General features: G+C 40.7%; 1 protein-coding gene across 1 annotated transcript in view; it reads left to right on the top strand.

The window, feature by feature from the left end:
* The first annotated feature begins 1,932 nt into the window (after window positions 1–1,932).
* Window positions 1,933–15,975, top strand: part of LOC107084230 (tensin-like) — a 132,708-nt gene continuing 118,665 nt past the window's right edge. Inside the window, exon 1 of the mRNA XM_015373961.1 lies at window positions 1,933–2,577. Within this exon, the coding sequence (XP_015229447.1) occupies window positions 2,482–2,577 (96 nt within the window). The 5' untranslated portion in view covers window positions 1,933–2,481. The remainder of the gene's footprint in view (window positions 2,578–15,975) is intronic.

Below are 15,975 nucleotides of genomic sequence, written 5' to 3'. Positions count from 1 at the left end.
CTAGAGTACCAAAAACTGGCAAACAAAAACTCAGGTTAGACTCTGCTAAGCTAAGCATGGCTAGATTGCCCAGTATTGGCAAAACAAAGATTCAGGTTAGACTCTGCTAAACTAAGCGTGGCTAGAGTACCCTGTATTGGCAAAACAAAGATTCAGGTTAGACTCTGCTAAACTAAGCATGGCTAGAGTACCCTGTATTGACAAAACACTCTGGCCTCGAGGTAGTGGCAGTCAGCAGCTTAAGAACACTCCACAGATAATGAGGCAATGAGCTGCAGGTGTGCAGGGAGACCCAATGAGGACAGGGCACCACCTGGCGGAGGAGGGAAGGAAACACAAAAACAGACCACACAAACTGGATTCCTGACAGTCATGATATTGAACATGCACAGATAAAATGTTCAAAATGACCCTGAAGAGTTTTTGTTTGTGTTGAAATAAAAGTGCTTGTAATAGTGTCTATTACACATGTGCCCTTTTTTTTTTTAAAGAATTCTGACTTCATAAGACCAACATGTTTTAGTGTGGGGATGTTGTTATCCCAGTTATGTGTACTGTTAGCTTTCAGCTTCAAAAAAAAATACTCAGGACCAAATGGAAAATGCTGCATGTTAAAGGATTATTTCAGCTGCGTTTATTTTGCTGACCCTCCATATAGGTAGATTTGCACAACTCACAATTATCTTGTTAAATGACTCTCATATCTGAGCTTTGGTTCCCTACAACTCTTGCAAAGCTACCACTGATTCACGGATGTGTCTCAGACTAAACTATATTTAGTCATTGATGGGCTTCTGAATAAAAAAAGGTTGCAGTATTTCTAGCTATAAGGGTAGAACGGTGAACGATAATGTTATTCTCCAAAGAGACACAGGGGTTTTCTTGTACCATTGTGCCCATTTTGGTATGCACGTCAATTTCCATCCCTGTAGGATAAGTCAGCTTTGGTTGACAAAATAGCGTCCTCTGTACGCTATATCTCCTTCACTTGCTTTGATGTGTTGTGATTGCGTTTGCATGGTAGTGGTGTGCTGCATGGAAAGGGGGTTTGGAGATTGGATGGGCAGGGGGGTGGGAATGGGGTGTAGAAAAGAAAAGTGCTCTGCAGTGGGATTGTGCTCCCACTGAAGCGTAGAGAGACTGCAGCAGAGTGAATGAGGTTGTGCACCACCTGCAGTCGTGTGTGTGAGAAACTGAGAGAGAGAAAGAGAGAGATAGTGGGAAATAATCACCCAAGACACAATGATTCAACACCCTGCCCCTCTCCTTGGATCCTTTCTTCCTCTCCTCCTCTCTGCGACCCAGTTCTCCTCACAGACCAGTCACCAACCTGCGCCTGCATCACATCAACGTTGCACCGAGACAGCAGCCTTTCATCCCTCTGTTTTTTTGTGTGTGCGCTGAGTTTTCTCCTGCTTCTCTACAGCGACCTGCTGCTTTCCGTTTTGTCACCACCCCTCCTTTCCTGTCGTTTAGCGTTCATCCATTTCTGCTCTTGTGATCCGTTCTCCAAGCTTTTCATTGTTACTTGATTCACACTTTGGTTTGTGTCATAATTTTATTAACTCCAGATATGAAAATGCAACAACGCCTTCTGTAATCCATTTTTTTTTCTTGTTCCCCATTACACCCCCCCCCCCAACACACACACACTCAGCCACCCCTCCTGACTCTTTTGCTCCCCTCCTCCCTTCCCTGACTGAGTAAATGCTGCAGCATCACCGCATGTATGTGTGTGAGAGTGTGTGTACGCGTGTTACAGATTAGGATAGAGCGAAAGAGATGTACGAGTGTGTGTAAACGGAGTGTGTGAATGAACGAGAAGCACCGGCGATCCTGAGCCTGGAGGGTAGCCGTGTGATGAGACAGGAGGAAGGGGTGGGAATGGGTGGGTGGGTTGGTTGGGGGGATTGGCTCTTCTGCCTGCGAACACATTTGCCAGGACAGCGTTACATGCAGGCGAGTGTATGTGCGTGTGAGGTTGGGGGGAAAAAAGTGAGTGAGGGTATGCCAGTGTAGGTGTAACAGTGTCGTCGATCAGCAGCGGGCTCTTTGTATTATGCAGCCGACGGTACTGATCACATTTTGAGGACTGACTCATCCAGACCAGGCTGTGAAAACGAATGGATGAACAGACAGGGAGACATTTTATAGCTTAAAAAAAAAGCTTCAGGTCCTCCTAGACTGCTCAAAGGTCTAGTCTGTTTCAGGGAATGCTGGTAGCCCCCCTCCACCTTGTTTGCTTTCAATTTGGAATTTCATACAGCCAGAAACCACAAAATTGACAAAAACTCCTGAAAGGAACATCAGTCCTCAATCACTGTCTGACTCAGACACATATTTGCATCAGGGACTTGGACGAGGGGATCTTCTGTCTTTTGCCTGGTCTTTTCCTGGTGGTGAGGACGGTTGCAGGATCCTATCCCAGTGCCAGGAGTAAGAGATAAGAAGGCTGGCAGACAAGACGGGACACACACAGGCATGGCTCGCCTCAACTGGTGCCTGGCTGCTGTCATTAGCTGGGGCAAGTTCCTCTTCGCCTGTTTCTTTCCTCTGCGAGGAGCCAAACGTAACAAGGTAAGACGTGGATGGGCTGGCAAGAATGGTAGTAAGAAAGAAGTGTAGTCCAACTTCTTTTCTGTTGGTTGAGTATCTAGTTGAAATGATCTATCTGCATTCGGTCTACCTCAGGATAGGTACTGGCCTTTGCCTAAACCATCAAAATGACGTAGATGTGAAAACGAGGTTGGCAGCTGGTCATGAACCATTGTCTCCAGAACAGAATTGTCTGAGAGCTCTAACTGCTGACTCAAGGTCAGTGTTATATTCTGAAGAGGTCTGTAGGCAGCCAAACCTTAGGTGAATGGAGAACTTTGAGGTTTAGATAAAAAATTTGCCATTGATACTTACCATACTTTCGGCATATCCTACTGCCAAAGAGGGTCACCTTGATACGAAATTTGCAGAATTAAGATGCATCATTATTGATGCAGTCCATGGAAAGACCCCCTGGTATTGCCTTATTTTCATCCTGCTTAACACCTTCTCAGAGGGAGATTGGACGTCCGTCATGCTTTCAATATACTTTGCCTGTCTTGAGTCACATTTGTAAGGCCAAGCAGGGTCCATTGAACATTAACTGATGAGCATTACCTAGAGGTATTCCTATTAGCTACCGGCAATCTATGCATTCTTATTTCCTTCAGCCGGTAATCAATCGTTGGTGCGTTCCGACTTTTGTTTTTGGCAACTTTTTCAGTGACACCAAAAAGAGTGCTTAAGGTGTAATATAGGGTATTTTATTCATTTTCAAAGGCATCTCCATCCATATTACATGCAAACCAATCTTTAAGCCAGCAAACACCGATGAAAAAAAGACTCTGCAACGCACATTAACCTTAGCCAAATATAACAACAATCAAATCGCAATGTATGAAACTTTCCTTGGATTGCGAACATAAGTGTGTTTAAACTTGCTGTGATCTTCCGCGTAGCGCTGTAATAAAGTCTTTTGGTGACGCTGTAGCTATCACTGCTGCAGGCACACATGTCTTCCAGCTGAAGACCAGGAGAAAAACCCCCTCCTTTCCCCGGCGCCACCACCACCACCCTCACCCAATTGCCGCAGCTCCTTATCTCTTCAACCGCACTCATTCCCACCACACTGCCCCTCCTCTCGACTCAATCTGTTATAGCGTTTCTGTGTGAAAAGCCACTCGTCGGTCTCTTTTTCTTCAGCCTATTCAATATCTTTCATTATCATCTTTTTTTCTCAGAGTAGTGACGCATGATTCAACTGGAATTTCGATTGCGTTATTGGCAATAGCAATGCATGTTCTCGAAAGCAGAACCTTATTGTCAATATGTCTACCACTGGCTCCTTTGAGACAATCTTCAAGCATGGTCTGTGTGGGTTTTTGTATTGTTAAGTATTAGAAGCATTAACTTGTATCAGTTTTTATATGTGTGCAAGAAAAAATAACTTTTATTCTTAAGTTAGAGCTTCTGTGAAGACTAGCATGTCTATTTTGGTACTACTTCTTCACCACAAGTGAAGATTATTAAGGAAAAAAACGCCCCAAAGGTACAATGTGATTGCTTGTGACCATGTATTGTCGAATGTGGCATCTTTTTTTTGTGCTTTTTTTGTCCCTTTTGCTTCTGAATGGTTTTTCTATCAAGGGGGACTTTGCATCCTCTTTATTAAGTATTTTTCAGTCAGTGTTTGCCTCTGGTTTGTCATTTAGGTCATTTTATGTAGCAAAGAACTTGCACTTTAAATGTATGTCCCCATGGGGTCAGTCTTAGTCCTAATAGTCGCTTCTTTATTCCTCATTGATATGTGATTATCACTGAAATACTTGAGTCAATTTCTGCACAACAATTTCAGCTTTGCTGTTACCCTGTTGATAAGAAAAGCCAACTGGGAGGTGAAAGTGGAGAGGTAACGCTGCTCCACATCTTACCTCTAAGGACTGCTATGGGGTGTTCAGTTTCCATGGCAACGCAGCTCACACAGTCCCCACATGACGGGGGCCGGGTTACTACAGGAGAAGGGATGCGTTTTTGGGGCGGTGGATGTGCGGTGGTTTTCTAAGTGGCAGGTGGGGGGTGGGGTGGGGGGGGGGACCTTCTGTATGTGTTACTAAGGCGACACTACTGCAGCTATACCATATGAATAACCCTCTTCCTTTACATCCATCTTTTGGCCATTTTGTGCTTGTTTCCTTTCCTTTCTTCAACTTGATTTCTGGGCTTTCCACCCCAGTATTTACCTGCATCTTTATTAGTAAAACAAATGCCTCATTTCTTAGTGAGATGCCTTCAAATGGCACTGCAGACAGCAGAGAGAGAAGGGGCTGATTGGAAAGCTGTCTTCTGAATGGCCTCTTATTCTCTGTGTTTGCAGCATATGTATAAAAGCCTCATTCGTTACGTCTGCTGTATTTATCAACCCTCCATGCTTTTACCTTCCATGAGAAAAATCAGGCAGCAGTAGAATGAGCACCATACCCAGAGAATCTTGCTCTCCATCCCTAAATGGCTCACTGTACCCCAGGCAACGCAGAGGTTGATGGATGCTTTGTTATTTCAGCATGAATGTTTAAAATATAATGGATTCTCCAGTGCTAGATGAAGCTTCAGATTTTCAAATTGTTTTTTCTAAGCCGCTCCAAGTTAGTAAAGCTATTTTCGATGGGTTTATCCATATGTATGTATGCAATATGAGTTTTTACAGCCATTTCTGGGTTATAATTTATGAAAGGGACGCATTGTAATCAGTGTGTTCTGGCATTGAAATATTAAAAAATTGATGACATGAGCAATTTTCATGTAAGGAAACATGCAACTAATCTGCTGTGGACTATTTGGGGGCCACTAGGGGCTGCTAGCAACCCAGTTTAGAGTAAGAAAGCAACCCCGTGGCATTAATGCATCAAACACATGCACCAAAAATCTATCTAAACAAAGCTTCCCAGCAGTTAATTTGACTTCTCTAACATTTTCCTAATGGTGTCCTGTTATGTAAATACACACACGGGCTGTCTTGCAAAGACACACACACAGATTATGTGTCAGGTGTGCCTATAGATTGAGGTAACTGTTACAGTGGAAGTGATGGAAAGCAGCATGGATCAATAGGGGGTGTTTTCTCAAAATGAATTGGCTCTTAGCCCTTTATGGATCTGACTGCGGAGTGATGTAACATCCCTGTGCAGCTGGGATAATGTTGATTCAGTGCTGCGGTCTGTGCAAACAAACACATGCATATTGGAATCCTTTATTACGTGCAAGGCAATGTACGGATACATGTACAGCTTTTGTCATAGTCGCTCTGTTTTGATCATGATAAAGCTTATAGAATGCAACTAATGTAACGTTAATGTAATGTTCTATATAGAAAACTGAAAATTATACGTAATTATCAATTTTTAAACAGAAAGTTTCACTACCTCATACCAAATGCTGCTTTTGAACGTCTAATTTAAAAGAAAAGACAGATTAAAACGCACTGAAGTTTCATTCTGATTAGAAGGTTTCATGAAGGAGTAAAAGTACACCTATGAAGGGATCCACATATTGGCTTATATAACTTGTAATATTCATATAAATATGAAAATTGGGAGGATACGTAAAAAACTCAGTTACATAGTTAATTATCTATAGTTAGTTATCATAAATTGTTATTTTTTCACCCATGGGGTTGCAATTTTTTCACCTGCGCAATGCAGATTGATGACAAAATTAGATCCTAGTGGACTGTAACCTACAGCGTAAACACAGGAAGGGCCTTCCTGGAGGGCTAACATTAAAAAAGTTGTTTTTTGTTGAAATGCATTTGACTAGTGTAAGTTTAGACAATGCCACATAGCGTCAACGCCTCAAGGTTTTCAGGAGCTGTTAGATATGTCATACATATTTGTTAAAACAAACTTGATCAGCTTGTGATCAACCATTCACTAAATTAGCTAGAGCTAACATCTTTAGCAGAAGCTAACGTGAAAACACAAATCAAATAGAAAGATAATGAATGACTGTTTAAAGAGACAGTAAAGCATCTTCCAGTTGTTGTGACACATTGTTCTAATATAGTTGAGAAAGTGTTTTGATCCGGATGCCAACCGTTAATGCATCCGGATGTGCTCTCATCGTCCTCTGACATGGGAGCGGGCTCGGTGCTCGTCGGCGTGGCTGTGTGTTTCCTGGACGGGGCCACCTTTTGCAGCTGCTTTTTGTATCTCTGCTTCTGTCTCCTTGAACCCCAGTCGGCCTCGGCAAATGGCCGCTCACACTGAGCCTGGTTCTGCTGAAGGTTTCTTCCTGTTAAAAGGGAGTTTTCCTCTCCACTGTCGCTACAAGCATGCTTAGTGTGAAGGATTGTATTTGAGTCAATGAGTCATTGCAATCAACAGGTTTTCCTTAGATAGAAAACTTTGAATCAATTTGCCTGTATGATTTGGTTGAACTGTAAAGTGCCTTGGGATGACTTGTGTTGTGAATTGGCGCTATAGAAATAAATTGAATTGAATTGAATTAACAGCCTCAGAAAATTGAGCTCTATGTAGCATAGCTCTCCATGTGGGTTAGCATCCCAAAGTAACAGCTGCACAAATACCAGCTTCTTCAGCTAACTCCCTCCTCTTCCTCTGTTTGGTCCTACCTTATTAACTGTTGTAATTTTTTACATTCTCATTAATGCCAATGGGTGAACGTGGGAGTTGAAGCCGTGAATGTGAGGCTCTTCTAATTTCAACTCACTTTAGCCTTAAGAAAAATGTGGTGCTACAAAAGTTGCTTGTTTGGCTTAGAAGTATTATTTTCTTGCACTATGCATGCCATAAACTGCAGTGAGTGTCATCACTTTTTAAAAAGTGCAGCCCTTCAGCACTTCCCATGCTAGTTTATTTATTTATTTTTTTGCAATGGCAATCAGTTATCGGCCAGTAGAATTTTAAAATATCACCATACCAGATATTGGCCAAAACTCCAATATCATGCATCCACATTAAAAAGCAATAACGCACATAATATAATATGAAGCTAAATTAAACAAAAAAACAGATGTAAAACATTCAGTTGTCATTGATAATTAAAGTCGTAGGGAAGTCATATTTAAATGTCAAATCATTCTGGCTTAAACATGTATATAAATGTACTCTTTATAAATTTTCAAATTTCTATTTTAAAAAAATCCTATTAGTTATACGTCAGCTTGTACACCTAAATTCGGCCAATCATATATCAACGGTCATCTGTCAATCAAATTTTTTTGGTCATATAATCTTGATTCATATACCGCAGCTAATATTCGCAACGATTGAAATTACGTCCCTGTGTTCACGGGGAAGGACGTCTGTGTCTTCGGCAGGCGTAGAGCTAACAGAACTGGCAGCGTTGCGAGGCAAGTGCTCAAACATGTACGGCTGTAATCCTTCTACACCAAACCAAGCTTCTGCCACCCTGGTGTCCTCTTCCGCAACATCTTTGTCCCCGCTTTCCTCCTCTAAATAAAAAATGTACGATGGAGGAGACTCATCCACGACCTCAAACACAAAACTCTCCTCTTTTTGCATGTTTCCGCTGTCCATAGCGTTCCTTGACAGTGTCATTGGCAAGTGCTACCTGGTCCCAATGTAATTTCCCATTGGGAACCTACTAGCACCAATTTTCTAACTGGTTAGCACGATGCTTCCGAGACACCAGCCACAACCATGCTCGCTTGCGAACTTTCCGCCACAACAATCCCGCCCGCTTGATAATTGACCAGTCACATTCACTGTATTCACTCATGTAAGGTCAGACACCACTTTGGACAATTCGGAACTGCAACCGTTGGAACAGCCGCTTCCCTACGACGTGATGATCGTGCCAGTTATACTTCCATATATAAGGGATCTCCAGTAATGGGGCCAAACTTCTTTGGATATATGCCACCATACTGGATGATAAAATAATTAATCTTCAAGTCCAAAAACACTTACAAGGCCTTGGGGGAAGGAAATCTCCATTCTCATAAACTTGTCCATACTATCGTCATCAGCAATGTTCAACTTTGTGTCTTATGCCAGAGTCTGAGTGCCAACAATATTTCTATCAATTCATGTCAATAAACTCTTTAATTGTGTCCTTATCTCCTTGTGAGTCCCTCCAGGTTGAAATGACATTTATAGAGTTACCACCTGTTTTCCTATGAGGTTGATAGTTCATGGGCTTCTTCTGATTGAAAGGTCTGGTGAAGTCTAGTCTAGATGTAGTGCTATGAAGACAACTGAAAAGTAATTTCAACCTTTTTGTTGGGTAACTTTGTGAAAGATTCTCAAAAGTTTTTCCAAGCCTGAAGTCCTTTCTGTCTAAAGATGTTCCCATTGTGGATATAGAACCTTATTCTTTCCCATTGGCAAATTTACAAAAGAAACATGTCAAAGCTTAATGCTGGTTCATGAAAGAAGTCAGTGTCTTAAGGATTAGGGTTAGCGGTTGGCAAAGCATTACTTGGGGTCATGGTGTTAGAGCAAACAATCTCGTAAACATATCGCCCAAAAGGGGATGAGATTTTTATACCCACGAAGGAAGGCGACACATTCTTATTTTAAAGCAAAATTATTGATGTGTTGAAAGGGTAACAGAGGTATGGTGAATACGTGAGGACATTGTCTCAGTTTTCTCCTTTAGCATACGATAGGTACCATATGTAAACATACAGTTGTTATCATAATGCAAAGCACTTCATGATGACTACCTTGATGATTTTACCATAAAAGTCTTCATATCCATTTCTTTTCAAAGCACAATTCTGATTGATCTTATGTTGGCAAATTTACTGGGCATTGGAAGTTCCACAGCAGCCGGTTTGCCCTAAAGATATTTTGAAGGAGGAGGCGATTTGGAAATAGGAAGGGACTACCAATGAAAAATTGAAGTGACATTAGCGCAGACATGAGTGAGCATGCTTGCAGGAGAGAAATGGAGGAAAGGAGAGGTTAGGTATGTAATGCAAGGAAGCTAAAAGTGGGGGTGGAGGGTTGGTCAGTGAATAGAGTTTGTATGTGCATGTGTTTAAAGAGAGGGAAGGGAGTAAGGAGGGGCTAACAAGGATCATTTGAGGAGATGGGTCTTTTTGGAGAGAAAAGTAAAGGTTAGAACAACTCCCCCCCCACCAACACCAACAAAATTGAATAAAGTTACCACTCTTTAACAGGAAAGAGCTGAAAGGCAGAATTGAGCTGCAGAATAAGTGAGACAGCTAGAAGAGGCAGAAGACGGAGAAGGGAGGGCACTCACATGAGGGAGACTGACTAAAGCCGAGCAGCATTGGGTTTGTGACTCCACTGTGCATCTCAAATGGCTGGCATGGATCTGTGCAGCCATGGCTTGTGTGGGAACGCTGCGAGTTTGGAACAGTTTGGATTTTGGCTGTGATCTTGAGTAGCATTTTTTTTTTATAAGGATGCCTTCTGTCTCTCTGTCATTGCCCTCTGCTCTGGCTGGAAGGGCTAGGACCTGGGTTTGCCTCTCCTGCATGTTCTGGGTAAGATACCTACGTTTTGTGTAGAATATTTTCAAAACGTAAACAAACCCAAACTACAAATGGACATATGTTAACAGATGGTCTAAAATACCACCCACGGTCATTCAAATGGTTGATTATATTCATATTTAAACTCTTACGAGTTAAGCAGTTCGTGAAGAAAGGTCGCTTTAGAAATCCAAATCCTATGGTTCTATTTGTAGTTTTGAATGTTTAAGAAGTTGAAAATGTATACGCCCATTCTCCCTCATTATGTCGCGCATCATGTAAAGTAGACTGCTCCGATTGGTGATCCGGGGAGCAATAATCCAGACAACTCTTCTTGTGGCAACTTGTACTGCCGTGCTCTCACGTCTGGAGTCCACACGGCCTTGGAACTGGAGCTATTTCTGGGTTCTCCTGTATAATTTAATCTACTTCTTCTATCTGGGACTGGCTGAGTGCTTTAGGAACCGGGGGCTTTCCATACAAGCATGCCAAACAACCCCTTGAAACTCATGCTAAACATTAACTTACGGAAAAGATGTCAAAGGGTTACCTGTTTTAATACTTCTACTAGTCTGCTACAGTACATGGACATGACTGCAAAGTCTTTTCTGTTTACCTATCCATCTACCCGTATTTTCAGGCCATGTTTATTGAATCCAAAGCCTTTATTTTGTTGAATGACATGCACAGTATCTAATCATGACCCAAACATGTGTAAACGAGGCATCTGCCCTACTTTTCTCCAGCTTGCAGTAAAGCAAAGAGCCATTTACATGCAAGTGGGAAGAGGCAGGGTGGAGGGAAAACCGCTCCCATGCAAAGAACAGCATTTAGTTGTCCAGATGTAATCCTTCAATAGCGATTCAAGAGCCTTTAGACTTTAGACACTGAGCAGGAAGGAGATGTTGTAAGGTGTGACATCATCAGCAGAAAGGAAGAAGAGTAGAGAGGCTGAATGACGTGCAAAAGGCTGCTTCTGAGAAAGCTCCTCAAATACATGCTATTAATAATTTATCAGCCCCACACACTGAGAGAGAATATTAGATTTGACAGAAAAAGCTACAAACGCCAGCTAGTTCCTACAGAGCTAAGCAAATACATATTTGAGCTCATTACAGTTGTATAGAATGCAAAGTGGCTTAACAAAACTTGTTTAACGTGTGCAACAGAATAAAAATAATCTGCTCAACAATTTGCTACAGATTTTCACTAAAGCACAATTTGTTCGGGAGAATTTGATAAACTAATGATTTTAATCAGTAAATTATATGAATACTGAGAAAACAATCTTACAATGTTATACATGTATGCAATGTTAATCTTATACCTGTTCATGAATTCATTGTGTGTTCAATAAGTGTTTAATTAAAAAGATGATCTGGTAAGCTGATTTTTTGTAAAACTTATCAATTTAGAAACTCTCGCCTCATTTTCTATTGTAACCTCATCATTTTAAATTGGTATTTAACATTTTTATATAATTGTTTTTTGTTAATTTTTTAGTAAATTAAAAATATGGTATATGATAGATGAAATTAATGACTGCTTAAGAAGCTATTAAAATAGACAAGAATTATCTGCGGTCTTTGCTGGCCAATCTTCCTAATTGTTAGCAGGCTAACCCTAATCTATTATGCTTATTCTACCCGATTATCTGAATATCACAATTATGCTATTAGATTAGACCTAATGCTAATGTTTTCAAAGGTTCATAGTTACATTTCTTTTCACCTTTTTTGTAGGCTAGTGGCTCACTCTGGTTGCATACAACGTTTTTCTAAAACATGACAAAGTCCTGCTGCGTATCACTTGTTCTTTATGTGTTTTACACTTAGTTTTTTCTCAATTTGTTCATAAATAAAGTCCTTCTGTGTATATATTTACAATAAAAAAGGCATTATGATACTAAGCATGTCCACATGAAGTAAACAAGGAAGTATCCAGTTGGCACCACCCAACAAAGTTTGAAAGATAAGAAAAGTCCAAAATGAAGTTTAGAAAAATGCACACAAAAAAAAATTCGAATTTGATAAGACTGTAACGGCACTGGTAAAATCGCATGAACATTTATGTTCACCGCAGTTGAAGCTAAAGCTGCCGAGGTGCTAAGATGCGGCTGCTAAGTTGATCAATGCATTAGAAAATGTCCTTATTAATACTGAAACTAGGGATAGCAATGCTATTCTTGATCTCTACAGTCTAAGTATAAATATAAAATAAATTATAAATAGATAAACTGATTAATTGGTTCACATCTTGATGCTGTGTTTCTGTTTCATTTGTGTGGAAGGGAAATGTTCTTGTTTGATGTTCTAATAAGAGGCTCTGGGGACTATAACTTAGAATTGCTGTAGATCACTTAATTTAGTCAATATCAGTTGCACTTCAACCACACTGAGCTGTTGCTTTACTGAGAGACATTGCAAGATGGTTGAGCTCTATTAAGTAGATCCCTCAGTCATCACCATCTGTCTTTTTCTTCTAAGTTTCATTTAACCATTTATCAATTTATCATTGCCAAAAATTTGTCATAGCAATGTCCACCAATGTAGGACTCCTACATGAAACCGTGAGCTTACTAGTATTGCTAACATTTACACTAACTTTAGACTAATTGCTTCATTACTTGAAAGCAAATATAAACTTCTAAATTACTCAGGTAACATTGGTTGTTGTCTGACTTTTAGGGTTGTTTGTATGTTCTTTTAGGGCATGCCTGGGTTCTTTAAGCATATATTCTTCCCACTGACCAGTGTATTTGAGTACAACTTAGTAAGTATAAACGTTGAATGCAAGATCATTTTAACTGACTGCACGTATGGAATACTCTAATATTTCCGATTAGTAAGCAAATCAACTTACCTTCGACTCCCTATTATATCAGGTTTTGGAGTGACCATTTTTTATTACTTTGCATCACTATTTTGACATAATTCTTTTCACTGTCAATAAAGAACAGTTTGCAAACCTTCACAATTTCAAAGCAGCCCAAATAAATTTTTCCATTTCGTGCTGTAGTCAAGTTCATGGCAGCTGCTACAGTGTCAGGCAAGATGCATGGCAGATCCATCATGTCCTGAGTTGTCTAACAGAGTCCCTTATTGACCGAACAGAATCCCCAGAGAGCTCTGAAAATCAATCAGGCTTTCATTGGACGGTTACCGCCTGCCATGCCTCTGCGTTTGACACCTCTGTTTGTGCTTGCAATGTGCATGTGTGTGGTTATGTTTTAGAAGTTCTTTTTTTTTTTTTGGTCCGGTGACCATGGTAGCCCTGACTTGTGATCAGTTGTTTTGTGAAGAGATTCTTGAGAGATTAGTTTATTATAGTCCTCATGTGATCATGATATTGAGATTCCCTTAAAATATTTTCTAGCAGCTTTAAAAACTAAAAGTTAGAATCCCTTTAAACGTTACTGTCCATCTATCATCCCTCCTTATATGCTTTCTGAGATGGTGCAGGAGAAAATCCCTCTCAGTGTCAACCTTTAGCTCCTCTATAAGTCCCACCAACAGGGTATCAAGGTAATATAAGTGGCCAGATCATCTTAGCTGACATATCTTAATAAGAGGAGCAAGAACTCACAGTCCCTGGCTGAGGAAATTATTTTTTTCAACCTTTCTATATCTTGAAAAATCGACTGAGAGAATTGATTAACTGCAAAATTGTCCAACTAACCAAGTCTTATAATGTTGGATATAGCCAAAAAAGTGTTGTCCAGATAATAAAAATCAGGATTTCAAGGATTCTTACCAAGTGCAATTGTCTTACTGCTTCCCACTGAGCCATAAGTGGTTGAAAAGACATGAAAAAGACAACATATTTAAGTCCAAATGACGTCTACATTTGGTTGAAAAGTGAAAGGCGAAGCTGTGATTTTCAGATAGTTGTAAAAGGTTTGCAACGTCTTTTCAACATCTATTATTGGACTAAATTAGGACAATATCAGACAGACCAAACACAGCCCAATTTTCAACAACTATTTCTGGACTAAATCAAGACTATGACGGACCGACCAGATTTGGCCTAAAAACCAAAGTTCTTCTTGTCTTGAGAATTGTCTTTCTGCACTGGCAGATTATTGCACTTATTTTGGGAAGAATTTTCTCAAAATAAGGTTAACAGAATCTCCTCTTGCTTCATATATCAATCCCAAAACAACATCAAAAAGACTTTGGCTAGATCTGATATATAAAACTTGGTCAGAAGGACAATTTGTTGCAGGGTTCAGCACCACACATCCAGAAAAAGACAGACCATCCATACCCACACCAGTTCATCTTTTTGGCTTAAGAACTAGAGCCTCAAACTTACAAAAAAGGCTAAATCTCAATTTGACTGCATTTCTTCAGCCCTGAAAAACTGGCAATTGAAAACCGTGGCTAGAAGACAACAGGAGGACTACATTAGCCAGGTAAAGCAAAGAGAAAACCCCAAAGAGACCCTCCGATTTGTTACTTTCACTTGAGATCCTGCTTACTGTATGAACACCCAAGAACTTTACTCCTTTTAGTATGCAATGCTGTAATTATATCTAAAAAAATAGCTTTAATATTTGGACGAAATGCATGATAGATGATCTTTTGATCTTTTGATCTTTTGATCTTTTGATCTTATGAAGTTGATGGTTGAAATTTGGCTTTTTGATGTTTTCTTCTTCCTCTCTCTGAATGACAGAAATGTATTCAGACCCAATCATCATCACAATCCCTCAATGGGACGTCATGTCCTTTCCTGCTGCCGTGCTGGCAGGATTCTTGCTCTCTCTAGAGCTTTTTTCATGCTTCAGTATAGTTTTTTTTTTATCGGTGCATCTGTTAATTTATGATTGGCCAGGAGAGGTAAGGTGAGAGACTTGGTGTTCTTTGAGAGGGAGACTTCTCTGAGAGACTTCAGCTGTCACTCTAGCTAAACAATGCTCTGTGTATTTATGGCCAGGTGATTTATATCCATTGTGACTGGACATATCCCTCCTGACCGAAGCCTTCAACCTAGCTTTAGAATGGTTCCCCTGGGCCCCGTAAAAAGTTCTGCCCCAATTTCTCTTACTGTCGCTTGTCTCTTCAGCCCACATACCTCAGTAGATATCAGATGAGATAATTTCTCACTCCCTTGAAATAACTTAGTACTGAAAACTGTAAAGATTTATGCTGCAAGCTTGAAAGGAATCGTAGCCCTGTAATCTAAATCTACAATCCTTCTAAAATTGTCTTTGAATTCATGTTTCATACGTTTTAAGACGAAAAAGTGGGGACTGTTGGCCTAGTTGGTTAGATCAGTGGGCTATGCTCTAAGAATGTTGCAAGTACCTGGTTTAGATCCCCACAGCTTCCACTCTGGGTTCCTTAGCAAAAGCCTTAACCCCACACTGCCACCCAGGCGCCACACAATGATAGCCCACTGCTCGCCAAGGGGATGGGTCAAATGCAGAGAGTGAATTGTGGGACAATAAAGGGATTTACATTTTTTTGTACATTCAGATAGAGTTTGTTCAGACCTCTTTTTATACCCCCTTATGACTTCTGTGTAAATGAACCAGAATGTTGGACCCAGTATTCAGGCAAGACAGACTGTGGTAATGTTCCAAGGATTAATTAAATAAATAGCACAGAAATGGAACGCGGAGCTGTGGATATGCCGATCTGAACAGGAGATGAATATCAATGTGAGTCATTTACCTGATTTTAACAGTTCAGTCCAAGTCCCAAGAATAAAGCAGAATCCAGTCGATGGATTGCCAAACGCGATGCGGTGGGAGCCGCCCTGAGTGTCCTCGTGTAGCAGCCTCCGTGAACAGGCATAAGTCCGAGCCAGGTCAGGGGAACAGTTCAGAACAGGACAGGTCTGAGGTCCAGGAGTTCGTAACCCAGCCAGGGGTTCTGATCCAAACAGGAACAGACAGACAAGGTTTCTGGAATCCACAGAGCATTCAGGCAGGTTCAGGATTCCAAGCCTCA

This window comes from Cyprinodon variegatus, unplaced genomic scaffold, assembly GCF_000732505.1.
Source record: "Cyprinodon variegatus isolate N-32 unplaced genomic scaffold, C_variegatus-1.0 Scaffold95, whole genome shotgun sequence".
NCBI lineage: Eukaryota > Metazoa > Chordata > Actinopteri > Cyprinodontiformes > Cyprinodontidae > Cyprinodon > Cyprinodon variegatus.
The sequence above is the reverse complement of the archived record's forward strand: the minus strand, read 5'-3'. Positions and strand labels throughout refer to the sequence as shown.